Below are 22,321 nucleotides of genomic sequence, written 5' to 3'. Positions count from 1 at the left end.
CCAGAAACCTTGAGCTTCTTGAACTCCTCTTCTAGGAGCGCCAGGCGGTTGCTCACTGCAATACTTTCCACCCAATACTGCAACAAGATCAGAGGGGAAAATCAGTGCCAAATGGAAATGAAAAAGTGAAGATTATGATGAGAATTACCTCGGTGGCCTGTTGTATGTGGCTGTTGCTGAGCAGCCCCAGGGGCATCAGAGCAACGCGCGCCCGAGCGTCCTCCCATACCTTCGCTAGGGTCCCCGGATGGTTATTTGGTGTTCGGGGCTCGCCTGTCGGTCGGTCGCCTGCAGATTTTCCTTCGTCGATAGATGGAGTATGGCCTTGATAATCCTGCGCCTGCCCAGGGTAGATTGGGCAGAGGCTGAGGGGGCAGAGGACTGGCCAATCGGATCGGAGCGGATAAGAGATCGCCTAATTTTCCGCTGAGCGGGAGGGAGTGAGCTAAGGGGCTGGACAGGGATGAGGTCAGAAGGCCAATCGCCTTAAGAAGGGGTCCGGTCGGAAGATAGTGCTTCCACCGTCGCAGGAGCCGACGGAGGGGGAACGTCCGTCTGCTCGGACACACGCACGACTGAGGTGGCCGAGCAGGTGGGTGTGTCCGTTCGGGGTTGTTTGAGTCCAGCCAGTGGAAGCTCATCACCAGAAGACCCCGCTTCCTCTGGCTGAATGGCCGGTTGAGTACCTGACGGAGCGGTCTCTCCTGCCGCATCGGTAGTAGCGGTCCGAGCGACAGACGCATCGCCCATAGTTTGCGCCTCTTCGCTCTCGCCTTCATGAGAGCCGACCGGAGCGATACCGAGTCTCTCCGCCTCCTGCGCGGCAGCTGCCTCTATCTCGGCAGCCTTGCGTTTTATCATGCCGATACCACCGACTTCATCATAGTGGCATCTGCAAGAAAAAGAAAAGAAATCAGTTAGACCCAAAGAAAAAGAGAGAAAGTTATTTCTTACCAGGGCCGCCTGGAAGTCTCGTTCGGGTCGAACTTAAGCCGAACATATACATCATTCCTTCGGGGAGCAGCTTATAGATATCCAGCTTCAACCCGGCCAACCGGCTAGCTGCATTGAGGTAGGTCGGCTCGGTCCTATATTTCTTCAGGTCGAGCAAAGGTGGCAGGGTGGTCTGCCACTTGATCCGAAAGGGAGGCCGTTCGGGGAGACACAGATAGAAAAAGTAATCCTTCCAATGCTTATTGGAAGAGGGCATTCTATCAAAAAAGACAAGGCCGATCCGAGACTGAAACAAAAAGGTACCTATCTCGGATTGCTTCGGATAATAAAAATAATGGAAAACTTGAGGCCTTAGGGGAATGTCGTATGCTCGAAAAAGCACAACTATGTCGCATAGCAGCCGAAAGGAGTTTGGAACGAGTTGGGCGAGCGGAATGTGAAAGTAGTTACAGACTTCTATTATGAAAGGGTGAATGGGAAATATAAGGCCAGCTACGAATTGATCTCGAAAAAAGGTGACAGTGACGGCCGACGGGTCGTGAGGCCGATCAGACGGCTCAGGTAAAACTATCTCGTAGTCAGGGGAAAGATTGAAAGCACCTATCAGGCAAGCGGCGTCACCCGAGTCGAACCGACTCGCCATGTTGTGGTACCAAAGGCCGAGAGAAGGGTCAGAGGAACTGACCATGATCGGAAAACGAAAAGCTCGGTGGTTTTGCCAAAGGATAAACGGGAAAAGGCCGACAGGGGCAGAAATAGCGCACAGGAAGGAAAGCCAACGCACGAAGGAATGCTACGACAAGGTAGAGCAACGAAGAAGCTTACTAGAAAGTGAAACGCAAAGGAGAAGTGTGCCGAGAGTTCGCCGGAACACCAAAGGAGCAAGTCGCCAGAGCAATGGGCACGAAAGAAGTCGCCAAAGCACGAAGGCAGCAACAATGGAACAGAAGTCAACCTCAGGGTTTTATAGAAATTGAGCTCGGCCAGCCGGAGCCGTCCGATCTAGGTCACAGGGATTGAGGCTTGCATCCGACCGTGAAATTCAAACCACCGCATGTCCCATCAGAGCTGACGCCCCCGTCGTACGATGATGGCGGTGGTGCCATGTGGCGCCAGGTTATAGGGCGGCATTTAATGGAGGCCATCAATCGGCGTGGCCGCGTGCTCGATTTTGACGACGGGAGTTTGCACGAATTCCGAGGGGATTTCGATGACGACAGCTTTGATCACAAGCGGACCCGGACATGGAGCGATAAGATTAACAAGTACCGGCGCACTCCCCGCCGAGCGCCCAACGAAGGTTCGACTGAGCGGATCACCCATGCCCACCTTAAGCATTTCATCATCACAACCGATCGGCCGGCAAAGCACTAAACCAATTTGTCCAGTCAGTCGGGCTTACAGCCTCCTTCGACTATACTTGAAGGGGAGGCATGTGATCTAGGGGTAAAGTGGGACCAGGATGGTAGAGGAGCCAATGACACATAGGGGTCAGAGTCAGCACGGTCAACATCCCGGGCTCGGCCGAGCGGCCGGTGTACTGCCCGGGCGGCGATGCAACAACCCAGCGCAACGCTGGGTTTCCGACGCTCAGGGGCCGAGCGGAGTCCCCGCTTGGCCGGACGGTGGACACGGCTCGACTACGCGTGGCGAGGCGAGAGCAGGATGAAGCATTAGGAGACGAGCGGGCCTCCCACTCGGCTCGGTCACTCCCTTAGTAGTGTGGGGGCGCAGCCTAGTGGACCCCCCACTCAGTCTTGTAAACGGCCAGATGAGCAAGAGGGGATATCTTCCTCGGGGCAGGTGTCATCAACAAGCGGCATGGTTGGCGGCATGGTTAGGCAGAGAATCGTACGGTGGAAGCCTCCACTGTCACGTCAGGGATATGCCCGGTTTGTTAAGGTATAGCGTCAGACACGCTTTTCTGACACACTTGTTACATGTATGCTTTGAGAAGCGCACATGTCTTGGTAAGCGTGCACGCACCTTCAGGGAGCCCTATATAAGGACCCCCAGACTTCAACGGAGGTATGCGCTATTCACCACTGTAGCTATAGTTCTCGTTACTCTGCTTCGATTTCTCGTCGCCGGGAACTGACTTGAACGTCGGAGGACCATCGTCGGGAACCCCTTCCTGGCTCGGTTTTGTACTTGCAGGTTCCCGAGGGAGGTCTACGTCATCCTGGAGCTTACGTGAAGCCAGCAGAGAGTGTCACGTCCTCAGCGGCCATCGTCTTAGCACTCGGACAGGATCAGTTTTTGTACTTTGTTTTATAGTGTTTTTTTATATTGCATTCAATTGAGATTTGATAAACGTTGGGATAAGATTTTGTAAGTAAATTTGCTAGGAAAAACTTGAAGGGAGTTCTTGTGATTAAATAAGACCAAAACATTATCCACTATAGTATTGTACACCAGATTCTCGGTTGACATGTTTGTTATGGAGTTTTCTACTTACAATTTTTCTACTGTTAGGATGTATACTAAAAGTCTAGTTTTTGGTATAAACATTTATCTAGAAATAAGAATCACATTGGTCAAATGTCTACCTTTATGATAAATGTAGTTGTTCAATTAATTTATATTGTAGATAACATGGTGTGTGGTGTCACACACAGAGGATCATGTTATCAGTACCTTATCAATTATAAACAGTAGCTCACGACCAAGATGGAAAAGAACAAACCATTGGAAGGTCGTAGTGTAATTAGGTATTAGTTTATCTTAACTATATAATTACACTAGTACACTTAGAGTGTATTGAGTAGGACCATTAGAGGTCGTTTCTTTTATACTGACTTTATAAAGGAACAAAGACCTCAGTTATTATGGAAGTGTGTGCTCTTAATCCTAATATAATAACAAGCACATATATTTGATATTCATTTCTTTAATTTATCAATGGGTGAGATTTAGTTCGATAAATCAATAAGCCCGATAAGTTGGGAAATGATATCACTTATAGTATGTGTTGTTGATTATAGAAGGAAACTGTGTCCTAGTGATCTAGGTTGAGAATGTCCCCAAGAGGAGCTCATAAGGATTGTCATGTTAAACCCTGCAGGTGGACTTAGTCCGACATGACGATGAAGTTGAGTGCTACTACTCTTGGAGCTAGATATTAATTAAGTGAGTTGTCAGTAACTTACTTAATTAGTGGACATTTGTTATCTTAAACACAGGAAGACTAACACACTCATAATAAGAAGGAACCCAAAAATGTAATTTGGGATTGGTGCGGTAGTTCAATAATAATTCTTTAGTGGAATGAATTATTATTGATGAAATTAAGTTGTGTGTTCGGGGCGAACACGGGATGCTTAATTTCATCGGGAGACCAAAACCAATTCCCCCTCTCGGTCCCTATCGTAGCCTCTTAATTATAGAGTACTATACTCACCTTCTTACCCATCCTATAGGGGCCGGCCAAGCTAGCTTGGAGACCAAGCTAGGGCCGGCCATGGTTTGGTTCATGGGTGAATTCATGTGGCCGGCCCTAGCTTGAACTCAAGCTTAGGTGGTCGGCCCTATTAAAATAAAAAAGAATTTTAATTTTAAAATTTTTCTTATGTGGATAACATGATTTAAAAGAGAGTTTAAAAATTTAAATCTTTTATTTTATAAGATTCTACAAAAGATTAAGAGAAGAGCTAAATCTCTTTCCTTATTTGTAGATTAAAAGGTTGATTTTAATTTTGGTAAAAACTTTCCTTTTAATCATGTTCATGATTTAAAAGAAAGTTTAAAAATTAAAAAAATTCTCTTTTATTAGTTTCTACAAAAGATTAAGAAAAGATTTGATATCTTTCCTTATTTGTAGATTGAAAGGAGATTTTAATTTTTAGAGATAACTTTCCTTTTTGGAAATTATCCACATGTTTAAAAGAAAATTTTTAATTTATAAAATTTCCTTTTTATTAACCAATCATGAAGGGATAAAAATTATTAGAGAAATTTTTATAAATTTCCGGAAATAAATTAGGAAGTTTTAATTCTTGTTTTTAATTAAAACTTTCCTTGTTTTGGGGAGAAAGTGGCCGACCAAGAAAATTGGAAAAAGAAAATTGATTTTTAATTAATAATTTTTTCTTTTTCATGGCAAAAGAATTAAGGAAGTTTTTATTAAAATTTCCTTATTTGCCAAGACCAAGGATTCTAAAAGAGGGGGTAGAGGTGCCTTAATGGTGAACGACTCTATTCTTTTTCTTCCTCTCTTTTCTTCCTAGGTGTGGCCGGCCCCTAGAGGTTCCCCTTCTCTCTTCTCCTTCTTGTGGCCGAGACTTCATCACCTCTTGGAGATATAAAAGTGGCTGGATCTAGCTTGGAGAAAAGGAGAGAAAGGAGGCTTGTTTCTTGCATCCCTTGGAGCTTGGTTGGTGGAAAAAGTTCTTCATCCTTTGGAAGTTTTTGCTTGGCCGAAACTTGAAGGAAGGAAGAAGAAGGTGCCATGGTGGTTCTCATCTCGGAAGATCATTGCCCACACAATGTCCGAGGTTAGAAGAGGAATACGGTAGAAGATCAAGAGGTCATTAAAAGTTCACAAAGAAAGGTATAACTAGTAATTGTTTTCCGCATCATACTAGTTTTATTTCTTTGTAAAAATACCAAATACAAGAGGCATGTGATTCTAGGTTTCAAATTAGTTTTCGATGTTGTGTTCTTTTGTTTTCTTTTCGAACTTGTGCTTCAATTGTTCTTTTTGGTTAACCTAGAGTTATTTAAGAAAATTAAATATTAACTTTCCTTAAGAGGCTTTGTCTAGGCGGTGGTGGTTGCTCCCATATCCAAGAAGGCCATGTGCCTCACCATGCAGTCCTGGAAGTCAAATTTGGAAATTAATATTTAATCAACTTTGTGACCTAGGTGATTTGGATCGAACGTGTTAAGTTCCGCAGGAGATCCAAATCTAAACCTAAAAGAACATATAAGTTAAACTTGGGATCAAACGTGTTAAATTCCGCAGGCGATCCAAGTTTAATTTAAAAGAACACATGATAGCTAGGAAAGGTTCAGATCTTGTACAAAATTTTTATACAGAAGAACCATTAGGTTTTCCAAGTAGCAACCAACACCTACAGTGTTAAATAATTTCTCTGCTCTCCATTCTATAGGCAACCATTGATTTTTTTTTTTTCATATTTGGTCATCCTCACTTGAGCTATGATTAATCATCCCAATTGAAGGAGTCGGGAAAGATGAAACCTTCACTACTATTTATGGTGAAACCTTCACCTGCCATCATCATCATGATTAATGGTGTCAATCCTAATTTATGGTGCAGCTTGACTGTTTTTCCCATGCTCTACAAGTGTCATGAGATTTGATGCATTTACAAGTTTGCAAACTAGGGTCCGAAACCTCTTCATGGAATGATACTCTAACTCTTGTTCCACAGTATATTAGTCGAAATTTGTTTCCACAATATATTAATTCAGCATGTAATAATGCATTATTAAGTGGTAATTGCTTATGTACTCATTTCTTTTTTGAATAACTGTTTTCCATTTGTCATTTTTGTTTAATTGTTCTGTGACTTTTTGTTTGCTTATCTGCGAGTATATCAGAGTTGAATTATTTCGTATTGTTCTAATCACAATATTGATGTGCTAACGTGCATTTGGAAATTGATTTTTTATTGGAGTTTTTTTTTGTTTCTGTTGAATTCTTTATGGAAGTTTGATTAGTGTCTTTGAGTATGTTTTCAGAACAAGGTTCTTAAGTTATGTTTATTTGATCTTCTGGCAGCACTATATTTCCTAGGAAGAATGGTTCACATTTTTGCTGTCGAGACTTGTTTATCTCCTTCAACTTAGTACGCGAATAAAGAACCACATGAGAACAATTTGTTCCTTTATTGTGTGAGACAAATAGAGGCTACTTCAAATGAAATCAACAGGTAAATTCAAACCAATACAACAAGTTATGCTTCCCTAGCAAACAAATAGTCAAATGCATGCAAACACAGGCATTGACAACAACTATGGCTAATTTAATCTGATTTAGAACTTGGCTTGTATCATGTCAACAGTCTGCTTGCTCACTTGGAAAGCCTTAGCAAGCACCTCGTCAGAGATGGGCGGCGTCGATCCGAAGACTGCATTTGGAACCAAGATGACTCCAGGGTTCTGGCTGCTAAGCCCGGAGATGGCAAATGCACTGGTAGCACCGATGTTGTACTGGTAGTGAATGAGCCCTTGAGGAAACACAAAAACATCGCCCTTGTTAAGAACCTTGGTGAATTGCTTGTTCCCAGGGTTAGACGTGACGAAACCGACAAGGATGCTGCCTTCCAAGACCGTGAAGAGTTCAGTGGCACGCGGGTGGGTGTGGGGTGGGATGAGGCCATATGGAGCAAAGTCGAGTCGAGCCAAGGAGATGCCCAATGTGTTCAACCCGGGGATCTGATCCACGGCGACAGGGGTCACACTAGATCCACCTGCATTCGAGGTGTTGCCAGGCTTATCGAGACCAGAGAAGAAGAAATTATCGGCGGTGACCGTGTTTGGGTCCTTGCAAGCGAAGCCATTAACAAAGACTGCAAAATATGCATGAAAAGAAGTGTAAGTGAACGTGACAAAAGTAAGAATTCAATGAGCAGAATTTATAGTCACCTGCAGAATTCTTATCGGCGACGCAGAAATCTTGGAGCTGGCTAGGATCAGAAGCCATGGCAGCAGTGGAAGCTAAAGCAACTAGGGCGAGGAAGATGATGGGGCCATCCATCTCTCTAGTCTCTCTATCACTTGGCAGAAGAAGCTTGAGAGGTGGTTGATGAAATGAGGTTGGGTTGGAGGAGTTGAGTATTTATAGATCCTTAACTGTGAAATTTAGATTAATAAATATATATTAAAAGTTTGTCTTGGTCAAATTGAGATCAGGAAGCGTGTTCATTTGAACTGATGTTTTCAACAAATTTGAACGCTGATGGAGTTGAAAGAGTCACTGAAAATGACTTATTTATTTTTGCAAATATTAAGATTTGCTCCAAATGTCTAGAAGTTGTACAGGTGATGATTGAGATAGTTTATGTTATATTGGGATTGCCATTCATGACCAAGTTATGGTTGAGTATGAACAAGAACTTGCTTCATGCATGCATGCATGACAAAGTAGCTGAGAAAATTAATTTGTTGTGATTGGTTGCCATAGAAATATTATTGAAACTAAGATGACATATATTAAGTTACTATGTGGAATTCTTGCTCTTTGAAGGACCAATTCTTAATTTATGCTTTACCTCCACCAAGTACCTCTTCACTTGATCAACAATCCAAAGTCGTTGCATAAAGTTCGATTTTTATGGTGAGGATTAAAGAATCTTGTTATCCTTTTACGATTCCAACTTTAAAGAATATAAAATTTTCTCTATTGAAAATTACATAATAGAGTCTTCACTTTAAATTGAAACTCTACCATTCAGTACTGAATATTCCGTAACGACATTACACAGCTATTCAAAAAGAAAACTAGAAACAAAATTTTCACGGACTGACTAAATGCATAATCTTTCAGTCGGAGAGCTGAACTTAAACCCGAAGCAAGTTATGTGGGCGATGCCGATGAGAATGCAAGGACCCCTGCCATTTTTTTCTCTATAGGTCAAACAAGAACTCTGCCATCAAGATGGAATTTGAAGGGGCTGCATCCTCCAAATACAAAATTTAGTGATGAAACATGGATTGGAGTTAGGAACTTGGTATCATTTCTTTTTATTGCTTCACGAAATCTTGATAGGGAGTCCTCTCCAATTTTTCCTCAGAGGAAGTCACAGCAGTCCCAGAACAATTCTGATCTTTATCATGAAACTCTCCTGTGACACTGTAAGATAAAGCGACAATAGAGTCAGATAGTTCAGAAAAAAAAAAGGATTTATTGTGTAGGAAAGACCCATCAAATAGAAAGAAAAAAAAAAGGTAGAGAAAGAGATAATTGTCTTCTATATGATATGAGAGCAACGTAACAAGTGAGAAACAATTATTCCAAGTCTGTATGATATAAGAGAAAAAGTAATGAGAAACTCGGACGAACAACTACTCAGACCTTGTATACATTGTTCTCTTAATCTTCCCTAGAATCTTCTTTCAACATCAATGAAGCAAACAAACTAAATCTCACATCAACGAAGAAAATCTCCCATGAACATTTGGTATACTAGTGACTAGGCACACGATATATGGCATCTTCAATGGTCTAGCACACTTAACAATATGGAAAAATACCTTAAATGATTGGGTATGTCAACACACTCCCACAGCCAACCACATGCCTAGGTCACACTCTGCACACACCTACACTGGACTCTAGGCATGATGCTAGGCCACATGCAGCCCAATCTCATCGAAAGCCCAACACCTTTCTCTGATTTCCTTTATTTTTAACCTCTTTTCCAACCAAGAAACTAGGAATGTAAATGAACTGAGCAGAGCCGGGTTAACTTTCTTTAAACTTGATCATTTTCTTATCAAGTTTGTCCAAAATAAAAGCCTTATCAAGATTGAGCTTTTTCTCGAGCTCAACTAGCAGTTTTATTGTCCTTATCATTTTGGCAAAATGTTGACAAATTAATATTTCTAATTTTAATATATTATGGATGATTAAGCATTGTAAAACTGTATAAATTAAAAACAAATTTAAAAAAAAAAAAAAAAGGAACAAGTTCATAAGAGAGATTTAGACAAATTAATAAAAAAGTTTGTTCATAAACTATTCACGAGTTTTGTTAATAAACCATTAATGCATGCAAGCTTATTTGTTTTATATATTCTTTTACTATCAAATGAACATAAATTCTTATCGAGCCAAACACCAAACTTGCTAATAACAAGCTGTTCTTATAGAGAACAAGTGAGCAAAATACCGTTTATAAGATAGCGATGCTACTCCAACTGTACCAGAAACCTTATTTCGTACTTTACGCACATATACCTAAATAAATAAAATTGAGACAAACGTAAGGCAATTTTGAAAGCATATTAGAAGTTAAGACATATAAATGATGATTGTGAACCTCAACACCAAGGCCAGTAGTCAAATTCCGATCGCGATGGATGACAATTCCATTATCACATTTATTTACAAAATGTGCACTTCCACTAATATCATATAGGTTAGGTGCCCTACCATCCCAATCGTGTAGCTGAAAGTATGTTAGTTTCAGAAGAAAAATCGAAACATCAAATAGAACATGAATACCATCCTAAACTGTATACCTGTTTTGGATGGGCAACAAACCACACATGACAAGAGTGATGCTCAGCAAAGCGCTTGACCTTAGTAAGCATTTGGCTCACGTACTCTGTTTCTGTTCTGTACACAAAAAGCAAGATTGGATTACTAAACACACATGGCTAGAAACACCTAATTTAAACTAAAATTATGTCTGAGCTATCAAGAAATGCTCACTGAAAGTTGAAACGTTGATGATCAAGTTCATTATATGGGTCAATAACAAGACCACGAATACCATAACGAAGAACTGCAAGTTTAGCACGGTCAAGAACCCAAGTTACAGATGGAAGGCAATCATCCTCGCACCTATTATAGATTCAAAAAGCAATCAATTGCCAGCTGACACAGATCAAAAACAAATTACCACAAAGCTTTTGCTTATCCAATATATCCGACTAGAGAAAGAGAGAGAGTTAATATATCAAGCAATTTATGTGTAAGATGAACTACACAGTACTTCCTTTGTCTATTCATGTGTATGAAGGAAAAAAAATCAAAATCACTGGAACAGAGAGAAACTGAATATGCTTCCACATAAAGACTCACCGAATTAGATAAAATGTATTATCGAGCCATTTTTTTCCCGCTTCAAATTCCTCAACAGTCATTCTGTCAGTAGATCCACCATAACTAAAAAGATCCATGGCCAAATAAGTTAATATTAGTATAAAAAAGAACAAAAGTAATAATTAAGAATGAAAGAATTGATAGCAAATTTCAGGCAGACAAATTATAAAAGGTGGTTATGTCATATCTAGAATAAAGTTTAATGGATCAAAATATAAGCAATGTTAAAAGCAAACGTGAAAAGGGTGTCTAATTATAGAATTAACATAATCTACATTTTTTTATCATACATCAACTATCAACCAACAGATAATACAATGAATAAAAATATATTATGATGGTATAGACATGTTCAAAAGCAATTCTAGACTTAGTTAAGTTGACTTAATTATAGTTGAACATAGACCCTTCCCCGCGATCCCGCATTAGCGGGAGCTTCATGCATTAGGCTGCCCTTTTTTTAATCAATTTGAGTAGCGTCTAAGGTGTGGAGGAAGACTAATAAAAATGATTTAATTGGATTTAGTATCACTAAGGAAATAATCTTTCAGAAAGTTCAATGGAAGATCCATCAAGCTCAAATCACTGAGACTTACATAGCTTGACAATGATTATGACTCCATAGATCCACAATGTGGGAAAAATAATGACTGTTTGGGGAGTAAAGAAAGTCAAGAGAGATATAATTGTATTATGTGAGCTCTAATTTTTATTTTTACTTAAATTGACAGAGACACCTATATATAGAGCTCTAATATAATACCAATGGACATGACAACTCATTGGAGGCTAACCCACATTTTGAAGCACTCATTTAATGGTTACCTCTCTACTCCTATTTCTCTCCTTTCTCTCATAGGAAACACGAGCTCCTCAACATGTTGGAGCATAAATAATTCAGTTTCTAGTTTGTTACAAAATAGAAAACACACACACACACAAATAACAAATTTCAAATTTGTTTAGAATTATTGTATAGAAGGGGAGCCTTGGCACAACAATAAAGTTGTTGTTTTGTGACCAAAAGGTCAGGGGTTCGAATCCTGAAACAGTCTCTTCCCCAGGACCCCGTATGGCGGGAGCTTCGTGCACCAGACTGCCCCATTTTTTTTAGAATTATTGTATAGAGGATTTTATAGAGAGAAATGTAGATACAATTTATGGGTCTGATGAAACTCTAGAATGATTAAATGCTACATTCTCAAAGATAACATATCAAATTACTCGCAGAGAAGATAATAGCAAGTGCAATCCCATTGATGGTTGATTACCACCCGAGCATGTTTTCTTCAAAGGGAGCATAAAATTGAGAGAATCCTAAGTCACCATTTTGGACAGGTAAACTATCATGAAATTTGTTACCTTGCACTGAAGAAGGGTTTCTTAATGTGCTTTTCCAAAAGTTTCCGTGCATGTTCTTCAACCTAAAAAATCAGCATCATAAATAATGCAAGCACAAGAAAAAGGTAAAAGTAGAAGATTCACATAGTAAACCTTGTTTTCCATTGAGCAGAGTGCAAACTTCCATCCATGCCTTTCATTGATATTACATAACAAGGCATCTATCCACTCACTTTTGCCTGAATTTGGAACGCCTGTTATTAAGGTCAGCTCTCCAGCCACAACCTGCTCAAAAAACAAAATAAATTTGCAAGTAAATCTTGCATAAAATTGTAAACATTGACATGTATCTATGAACTCCCGTCTTGCCTAAGAATGTCAAAGAAATTGAGATTCTTTTATATCATTGCTCCAGAATTGGTAACTAATAGATTAAAAAATGCCACAAACAATAAATTTTGAGGACAAATGTAATAGACTTAATATCTACAAAGATGGCAACTCGCAAAGAAGCTATTGCATGATTAGCATGGGACAAAAAAGTGTGAATTGATACAACCGCATGCTGGATGCTGAATTAGATAGTTGGCATAAAATGAAGCCTAACCATTGGACTTTGTGGCATCATTTTGGCATCTTAAGTTCAAAATGTTTGAAAAAATAAAATACGAAAACTAATCCTGATAAAAGGACATACACATGAGATCCTTAATAAATCATTTTTGGCACCTCAAGAGCAACATATGAAAAGATTGAATTGTTGGTTAAAATCTGAATGATTTGAGGTATTATTGTAGTAACCTCTAAGAATTTACAAGATAATATATTATTGAGGCATAAGAAATTTCTCAATCTCATGGATCACATGAGATTTATAATCACAATTCTAATATAACAACTAGCCACCAATTTTCTGCACTTCCTATCAAATACCATGATATAACAAAAAAAAAATAGCAAGAGTCCTAAAAGTTAGCTATGAAGTTTCACCTACTTAGCGGACAAGAAGCTAAGCCAGCATAATCATAATAACTCAGTCAATATAGAAACCAGTTCTGTAATATCATATCAAGGAACACTAGTATATTGTAAATTATTGATAGCAACTAGTGCATTGCAAGTAAGCAATAAGGTTTTTGCAGGATGAAGTGTTGCTTTGGCTCAATTATTCTCTTGATCATTTCATGCAACACCATAATCATATTAATGCAGGGCACTTTTTATTTATTTATTTTGAGTGGGTCATGCAAGTGGTGCAACTCTGTCAATGCAACTCAAACTCAGACGAAGAAGATGGGGATCACCTTATAAGCCCTCAAAACAAGAGTAAAACCATGTTAACAATTGCATTAATCTTAACATAAGATCAATAATTAGATAAGATGTGTATAATAGACACAAAATAGTTGGGAATCAAATTTTGCTGTTGATTGTTGTCATGTAAGCCAGGTCATTAATGATTTTGTGGTTGTTTGTCTAAGAGTGGTGATTCTGTTCGAAAGTTGAGAAGACGACGGGTGGGAACGTGGTTCTAGTGGTGTTGATAGAAGAAGACTCCGCGCTGTATTGCCAAACAAAGAGAGTTAGATCTGGGCCAGAGAAGGGGTCCCCGACATTAGCACTCCGATGCTCAAGTCAGTGATCCGTGTACGAGGAGAAGAACAGCAGTAAAAAGACTATAGCAATGGACGTGTTCAAATATGAAGCATCACATACCTCCGTCAGTAGATGGAGACCTCCTTTTATAGTGTCACGTAGCGTCTGTGCATGCATCCCAAAGCATGTACACATTTTCCAAAGCTTTCCAAGAAAAGACAAGTTGAAAAATATCTCTAATGCCTTTAATTAAGCGGGCACGCAAATCTTTGATGTGATAGACTGGAAACTTCTAAAGTACATTCTTTGTTGTTGACAACACAAACTTCCAAAAGGGACGTGTATGTGGGTCCCGCTGTAGGCCGACAGGGAGCCTCTCTGCCGAGCTAGTGACTCGGCCGAGGTGTCACCAACTCGACCGTACTGAATGGAACTATCGTCCCGTTCTTCATTCGACCTTACTGCTGTCGGAGAGGTGTATTAAGGTCCGATCGGCCAGGGCGATGGGCCGGATAACTTAGTATTTGGCCACACAGACGATCTGGTGGGCATTTCACGTCCAACTGGCTCTCAGGGTGTGCTCGGCCAACTTTGACTTATCCACACTCCGCGGTCTTGTAGTCCACCTAGCCCCGCGATTTTAACCGTTTGACTTTGACCTTCATGTCAGCCGGTCTTCCTTACTTTGACCCACCTTTTGGGGGCTCTATCTTCATCACCATATCACAAGTCTTCCCCTCAAGTCTAGTCGAAGGAAGCTGCAAGTCCCACTGACTGGACAATTAGTATTTTTTACAACTCTTCTTCCCGACCACGTTTGGCTTCTGGACCACCGCTCAAATTCTAAGAAAACTCCCTGCCTCCCAGACAGGGGACTTCGAGGTTGACACCGCTCGGATCGGACGTGGACGACAATTAGTCATTTGTTAGCTCTTTTCTGATCCCTTTCCCGAGCGGCCACTCATACTCCCAATGCGTTTTAATTACCACTGACATCATCCTGATTTCTCGAAAATCACTCAAATCTTTTTCCATTAATGCAAAGCATGCCCAACATGCTTTTTAATTATATGCCTGCTAATTATATCCATTCATCATAAATGCATCCGATGATTTACCTCCATGTGTCATTTTTTCCTGTCGTCGAATGTATGATGTGACAAGCGACTGTTGGGATTCGATGTGACGACTGCCTTTTCGAATTCGACAGCCCAAATTAAACCTCGCTTTCCTAAACCCTTAATCGGACGACTCTGATTAACCGATGGCTGGGCTTTTAAAACCCTTTATTTCTCCCTTTGTCGTATCGGACTCGTCTTCGTCTTCGTCTTCTTTGCTACTTGCTCTATGTTCATCGCAGGTGATTCTTCTCAAGTAAGTTCTTTCTCCTTTCTCCCTTTGATCTCTGATGGCGCGCTCTCCTTCTCCTCCTGTCATCTCGTAGCTGTGGTACACCTCCACCAAGTCCGGCTTCAATGTTGACGAGATGGACCAAATGAAAATGACTTATCACATTCTTGACAATTACCAAATCGTCATCCCTTCTGCATATGATTGTCCTCATGCGCCCCTGACGACTTCCTCCTTTTCTTTAAGGATCAACTATACGTCAGTCTTCGTTTTCCTATCCATCCTTTTTTCTCTGAAGTTTGTAGGTATTTTCACATCCCGTTATCGCAATTGGTATCGAATTCCTTTAGGTTACTGTGCAGGATTGTGGTACTATTCCGTTTGTATAGAATTCCTCTCATGCCTCGTATTTTCCGTTATTTTTATTACCCCAAATTATTCAAGCCAGGCGTCTTCCCTTTCAAGCCCGAATGGGTGTCGTTTATTTTGAAAAAATGCCCACGTCCAATAAGGATGGTTAATCTCATTACTTCTACGTCCGACTTCCCAACCGGCTCGCTTTTCAGAGCGGCTGGCAGTTGGATCTACCAAACTCTCTAAGGCTGGGAGGCCGATGGGAGTCGACCTACCTCCCAGCAGCCGCCCAGTTAACAGGTCTAAAATACAGCATACACAAGCTACTGCTAGAGGGCGTCTTGTATATATTCAGGCTAAGTCCCATCTGAGTTGGACTGCCCGACCCTTTTGGTAAGCGATTTTTCCTTCTGTCACTTTTGAATCTAATTGATTTCTTTTTCTTTTTGACAGCCAAAGTGATGTTCAAGGCGTTGCTCAGCGGCTCTAGCAAAACTGATGCAATAGTCGAGACCAGGGGGGCGGCCAAGATGGAGAGTCACAAGCTCTTGCCGGTCCGGCCCTCTGAAGAACAGATCGGCGAAGCAGAAGTGAGCCGGGCGGCCAGTGACGCCGCGGTGACGCCGCGACCAACACTGGCAAGCTATCTCCCGAGCGCTCTTCCATGGCACCCAAAGCAGTTCCTTCAAAATCTACCACCTCTAGCGAGTCGTTAATCCAATGCCAACGCCGCAAAAGACTCTGGCTGAAGGCTTCTTCCCGCTCGAAGGCCTCTATTCCACAAACTTCTGCTGCCGCGTAGGCTCTGCGACCTCCATCAGAGCGGGTGAAAGATCTTCCACTGCAGTCCCCGAGAAGGTGGTCGATCTACCAACTCCCCCATCCTCCAATTGGACACCATCCCTGTCAACGCTGTCGGCCGGCACCATCCCGGCCCAACTAATATCTTTCCTACGGCTTCCGCTGAGTTATAAATAAGTGCATGCTCACTTATAACTCGGTCGAACGGCTCGAGAGTATGAGACACTAAGGCTTGAGGGCATGCTCACTTATAACTTGGTCGAACGGCTCGAGAGTCTAGAGGCTTCTCGCGAGAGCAACCTCGCTTATAACTCGGCCAAACTGCTCGAGAGTCTAGGACACGTATTGTGAGGACTTTGCTCGCTTATAACTCGGACGAATAATACGAGTCTAGAAGCTTCGCACGAGAGCAAGCTCACTTATAACTCGATCAAAAGGTGCGAGAGTCTGGGACACTTAGTCGTAAGGCCATGCTCACTTATAACTCGGTCGATCGGCTTGAGAGTCTAGGACACTTGGCGTAAGGACTTTGCTCGCTTATAACTCGACCGAACGACATGAGAGTCTGGAAGCTTCGCGCGAGAGCAAGCTCACTTATAACTTGGCCGAACGGCGCGAGAGTCTGAGACACTTAGTCGTGAGGGCATGCTCACTTATAATTCGACCGAATGACGCGAGTCTGATAGACTTAGTTGTACGGGCATGCTCACTTATAACTCGGTTGAACGGCACGAGAGTTTGGAAGCTTCGCGTGGGAGCAAGATCACTTATAACTCAGCCGAACGGCGTGAGAGTCGGACACTTAGTCATGAGGGCATGCTCACTTATAATTCGGTCGAACGACGCGAGAGTCTGAGACACTTAGTCGTGAAGGCATGCTCACTTAAAGCTCGGTAGAACGACACAAGAGTCTAGGACATTTAATCGTGTGGGCATGCTCACTTATAACTCGGCTGATCGACTCGAGAGTCAGGGACACTTGGTGCAAGGGCTTTGCTCGCTTATAACTCGGCTGAACGGCATGAGAGTCTAAAAGACTAAATAATTTTTCATTTAAATTTTCCTGCATTCATAGAACAAATATTTATATAATTTATATATATTCAATCGCAAACTTACTACCTGACCCGATAGGACTGTAGATGGCTTGCGCTCCAAGACTGGTCCAGATTCCTCCCATGTTCATTTTGTAGATAATAAGATTTCGAGCTGAGCTTCTGTATCACTTTATATGGTTCACCCTAAGCGGCCTCTAATTTGCTTACGTCGCCGACCGACTTGATTCTCTTCCAAATTAAGTCACCGACCTGGAAAGATCTGGGAATAACCCTTCTGTTGTAGTTTTGTTTCATTCTCTACCAGTATGCCATCAGCCGAGTGATTGTTTTATCTCTGATTTCTTCTATTAAGTCCAGCTCCATTCAACGCCACTCGGAGTTTTCTTCGTCATATAGTTGCCTCTAATCGAACTCCACACCTATTTTGACTGGCATTACTGCTTCTCCCCCATATACCAAATGGAATGGATTATGCTGGTGACTTCTCAAGGCGTAGTACGATAGGCCCATAGCACGCTCGGGAGCTCGTTAACCCAACTTCCTCTATGGTGGTTGAGCCGAGTTTTGAGTCCTTTGATGATTTCTCTGTTGGAGACCTCCACCCAGCCATTGCTCTGGAGATAGGCTACTGAAATGAAGGCTTATAGAATGTCATAGTTGGCACATCATTCTTTAAGCCTTCATCCTTGAAATTGTCTTCCGTTGTCAATGACGAGCTTGTGAGAGACGCTGAACCAACACACAATATTTTGTCATAAGAATTTGATAACCATCTACTCGATTATTTTAGCGAGCAGTTCAGCTTCCACCCACTTAGAGTAGTCCACAGCTACGAGAAGAAATTTTCTCTGATCGATCGCCATGGGAAAAGGTCCAACAATATCCATGCCTCACTGGTCGATCGGGCAAGAGACAATGAATATCTTTAGTTCTTCCGTAGGTCTGTATGGTATGTTCTGGTGTCTCTGACATGATAGGCAAGTTGCTAATGTCCAAGCGGCATCTGTTTGTAAGGTAGGTCAAAAATATTCAACTAATAAAATTTTCCGAGCTAGTGAACGGCCTCTACTACCATAAGAGCCTTGGTGTACTTCTTGCAAGATATATTGAATGTCTGCTGATCCAATGCATGTGAGCAATAGCCTGAAAAAAGCTCTCTTGTATAAGTGATCCCCTATTAATGTAAACCGCCCAGCTCTCTTATCAGTCAAGCCTGCTCCCGATCAGCCAACACATTGCCCGATCGGAGGAACTTAATCAAAGGTGTCCTCCAATCACTTGGTGCTCCTAATTTAGCTGCTCTTTCAATATGAGCTACCAACATCACCTGCTCGATCGGCCTGTCCAGCGCTATTAGACTTAAAGAACTTAATAGCTTGGCCAACTTATCTGCATATTGGTTATCCATTCGGGGGAGCTTTTGCACGATTACCTCTTGGAGTCCTGCCTTTAACTTCTCGAAGGCCGCAATATATAATTTCAACCTGAGAAAGTTGTTGGGTTGCCAGTTGGGAATCCGAGTAGATAAGAACTCATGTTGCTCCCACATCTTGTAAACCGGCGATCAGAGCCTCGTATTCTGCCTCATTATTTGTGGCCCGGTAGTCCAAGCGAACGAACAGCTGCATTCTGTCTTCCCGTGGTGATATTCAAAGTATGCCCACTCCACTGCCCGCAGAGTGGAAGATCCGTCCACATACTCTCCATGTTTCCTCTGGCTCAGGGTTCTGTATTTCCGTCACAAAATCGACTAAGGCTTGTGCTTTAATTGCCGATTTAGGCTGGTACTGTATATCAAACTCGCTTAACTCCGTTGTCCACCTGATTAATCGTCCGAATACCTCAAGGTTGAGGAGAACTCAGCCTAGTGCACTGATAGTTAAAAAGATTATGGGTTGAGAGAGAAAATATGGACGTAACCTCCGAGCAGCCAAGACCAACGCGTAGGCCAATTTCTCGAGCAGTTGTAGCGACATTCAGCATCTTTTAATAAATAGCTCAGGAAATATACCGACTGATGTTCATGGCTATCTTGTTGCACCAATGCCGACCTAACAGCTCGCTTTGTGGAAGACAAGTAGATCCAAAACGGCTCGCCGGCGGTTGACTTTGCAAGTACAGATAAAGAAGATAGATAAACTTTGAGCTCTTCCAGTGCTTTGTTGCATTCGGCGTCCTATTGGAATTTAGTGGCTCAGCGCAGAATTTTGAAAAATAGCTTGCTCGATCGGACGACTTGGAGATAAATCTTGACAAAGCCGTAATTCGTCTAGTCAGATGTTGAGCTTCCTTCGAATTGCGTAGAGGGGGCATGTCTTAGAGTACTCTTACATTGCTAGAATTTGCCTCGATTCCCCGCTCGGTTACAATGTATCCAAGGAATCTTCCGCTCTTCGCTCCAAATAAGCATTTGTTAGGTTCAGATTAACTCCATATTTTCTCAAAGTCTAGCACGTGCCCTTGATATTTGCATAAAGATCAGCAGCATAGAGGAATTTTATTAATATGTCATCTACATATACCTCCAAATTTCGGCCAATTTGCCGCCAGAACACTTTGTTTATCAATCTCTGATACGTCGCTCCGGTATTATTCAATCCGAACGGCATGACGTTATAGCAATAAGTCCCATTGACCGTGATGAAGCTAACCTTTTTTTGGTCCTCCTTGGCGAGCGGCACCTGATGATATCCTTGATATGCATTCAGTATGCATATCAACTCGCAGTCAGCAATAGAGTCCGCCACTTAATCAATGTGTGGCAACAGGTAATAGTGTTTTGGGTAGACCTTGTTTAGGTCTCTAAAATTAATGCAGACCCATCACTTGTTCCCTGGCTTGGATACCAACACAACATTGGCCAGCCAGCTCGGGAATTATAACTCCCTGATATGCCCAGCTTCGAGCAACTTTTTCACTTCTGCTCAAATAATTTGATTTTGCTTCGTTCCAAAATCCCTTTTCTTCTGCTTAACCGGGCGGGCATCCGATCGGACGTGCAGCTCATGTTGCACTATTGATAGGGAGATGTCCGGGAGCTCGTGGGTGGTCCATGCGAATACATCATGATTCTGCTTCAAGCAAGCAACCAGCTCGGACTTCTTCTCAGAACTTAAGTCGGCTGTAATGAACGTGGTGGCGTCCGGTCGGCTAGGATGGATTTGTACTTCTTTTTCTTCATACACCAGAGTTGGGGGAGCCTCCCGAATCGCGTTAACCTCAAGTCTTTGAGCTTTCCGAGCGGCTCTAGACGCAGCTCTTACAACCTCCACGTAGCATCTTCGCGCCACCAAATGATTGCCTTTAACTTCGCCCAAGTCGTCAGGAAATTTGATCTTTTGGCAAAATATAGAGACGACGGCTCATAAATCGTTTAGCGTCGGTCGGTCGAGAATTACGTTGTACGTGAAAGACACGTCCACCACAATGAAGTTCAGTCGACCGAGGATTACGTTGTACACAGAAGACGTGTCCACCACAATGAAATTCGTCTGACGAGTTCTCATGAGTGGCTCCTCTCCTAGTGAGATGGCCAACCAAACCTGCCCGATCGGTAATACCTCGTTGCCCATAAAGTCGTACAATGGAATTGTCATGGGTTGGAGTTCACTTCTGTCAATCTGAAGCTAATCAAATGCCTTCTTGAATATAATATTGACCGAGCTGCCCGAATCAACAAAGGTCCAGTGGATATTGTAGTTGACGATCAGTCTTGATAATTAAGGCACCATCATGAGGGACCTCCACTCCCTCCAAATCTCGAGAACCAAAATTGATTTCCGATCCCTATGCTTTTTCTTCGCTGCACCCGATTACGTAGATTTCCTACCACCTGGCATGCGACTTCCGAGCCCAATTGGAATCACCGTCGATCGGGCCTCCTGCTATCATGCTGATGTCGCCCCGAGCGGCGTTGCTGCGATTATCTTCCTCCCGTGCTGACGGGCGTGGCCACTCAACAGATACCCGAGTGAGTCTTTGATTATCTCTTTGTTGGGGTTGTGGTTGGTGCTGCTCCGCAGGCGTATGACCTTGATCATGTTGTTTATCCAATCGGCAGAAATAGTGGCAATCGGGAGAGGGTGATTGGCGACAAATCCCATGGGGAGTTGGTCTGCACGGCTTTGGATTGAGATGGTAACAATCCTTCGTATTATGAGTTGTCAAGCGGTGATAAAAGCAAAATAACGGGGTCCACTGCCGAGGCTCGGTGAATTTTGTCCGATCGGCCTCCACATGCTGGACTGCATGGGCTCGGGGCCCATGATGTTGTTGTGTTGCACCCGCTCGAGGCTCGAGGCCCTTTTGGCGATGGATGGGTGTGAACGGCTCAGTGTTCAGGGATAGTCATCGGCTCGGGGATGACTTCTTTTTTCCGAGTTGATTGGGCTTCTTAGATGATGTACTTCATAGCTCGTCCGAGTAGATGGTCGAAGTTTCTCAGAGTCTTCTAGATAAGTGAGCGAAAGAAGTTATTATCTATAAGTCTCTGCTAAAAGACACTTACCAAGATCTCCTGAGTGATTGATGGGACATCCGTAACCACTTGATTAAATCTCTTAATGTAGCCACAAATAGGTTCACATTAGTCTTCTAATGACAGCGACTGCTAGCAAAATGCTGAAGAAAAGCCACTCAGACGTCCTTGAAGCTGCAGATGGAGCCGATCCGGAGAGCGAGGTGAGGAACACTCCGCACTTAACTCTGTCAGTGTATTGGTGGAGCATGGCTATGTTACTCTCCGATCGTAAGAGGTCTAAAGTGAGGTGGCAATTGATCGTCGAGGATTTCTTGGGAGAACTGCCTCATGATCTGCTCGGGAGAATCGTCGAGCTAGGGTGCTTTGCCTTTCCACATATCCCGGACGAGCACGCTCTTAGAAGATAATCGTTGGATTTTTCAACTCAGCCATGCTCTTCTGAGGGCGTGCGGAATAACGCCCTGTGGTACGGGACAGGATCAGCGTGTTCGATGCTTGTTGGAAGGCGCTAGTCGGCTTGTGGTTCGGCTTGCGGCTAGCAGGGGCTTCCACTCGGGTTCTTTGATCAGCTTGCTAACCTGTCATCGATACA

At 42.5% G+C, this 22,321-nt stretch overlaps 2 protein-coding genes across 2 annotated transcripts in view; both read right to left on the bottom strand.

Annotated features, from left to right (window-relative positions):
• Nucleotides 1–6,846: 6,846 nt before the first annotated feature.
• On the bottom strand, nucleotides 6,847–7,826 carry LOC121997417 (putative germin-like protein 2-1). Its single transcript, XM_042551813.1, has 2 exons — nucleotides 7,566–7,826; nucleotides 6,847–7,489 (listed from the first exon to the last, which is right to left on the bottom strand). Exons 1-2 carry the CDS (start codon nucleotides 7,675–7,677, stop codon nucleotides 6,954–6,956), a joined length of 648 nt encoding a protein of 215 aa, XP_042407747.1. The 5' UTR covers nucleotides 7,678–7,826; the 3' UTR covers nucleotides 6,847–6,953.
• Nucleotides 7,827–8,297: 471 nt separating this feature from the next.
• Nucleotides 8,298–22,321, bottom strand: part of LOC121997416 (twinkle homolog protein, chloroplastic/mitochondrial-like) — a 30,492-nt gene continuing 16,468 nt past the window's right edge. Inside the window, exons 14-21 of the mRNA XM_042551812.1 lie at nucleotides 12,244–12,375; nucleotides 12,112–12,173; nucleotides 10,729–10,812; nucleotides 10,357–10,488; nucleotides 10,164–10,260; nucleotides 9,962–10,090; nucleotides 9,812–9,879; nucleotides 8,298–8,772 (exon numbers count right to left, since the gene is read on the bottom strand). Coding sequence (XP_042407746.1) covers nucleotides 8,664–8,772; nucleotides 9,812–9,879; nucleotides 9,962–10,090; nucleotides 10,164–10,260; nucleotides 10,357–10,488; nucleotides 10,729–10,812; nucleotides 12,112–12,173; nucleotides 12,244–12,375 — 813 coding nt within the window. The 3' untranslated portion in view covers nucleotides 8,298–8,663. The remainder of the gene's footprint in view (nucleotides 8,773–9,811; nucleotides 9,880–9,961; nucleotides 10,091–10,163; nucleotides 10,261–10,356; nucleotides 10,489–10,728; nucleotides 10,813–12,111; nucleotides 12,174–12,243; nucleotides 12,376–22,321) is intronic.

The sequence above is a fragment of the Zingiber officinale genome, chromosome 6A (genome assembly GCF_018446385.1).
Source record: "Zingiber officinale cultivar Zhangliang chromosome 6A, Zo_v1.1, whole genome shotgun sequence".
Lineage (NCBI taxonomy): Eukaryota > Viridiplantae > Streptophyta > Magnoliopsida > Zingiberales > Zingiberaceae > Zingiber > Zingiber officinale.
Note: the sequence above shows the minus strand (reverse complement) of the source record. Positions and strands in the feature narration are given on the sequence as shown.

Excerpts from the sequence above, each read along its gene's own strand:
- LOC121997417 (XM_042551813.1), bottom strand. The coding sequence starts at position 7,677 with ATGGATGGCCCCATCATCTTCCTCGCCCTAGTTGCTTTAGCTTCCACT. Across the intron at positions 7,490-7,565 it reads CGCCGATAAGAATTCTGCAG|TCTTTGTTAATGGCTTCGCT; the intron begins GTGACTATAAAT and ends CATATTTTGCAG.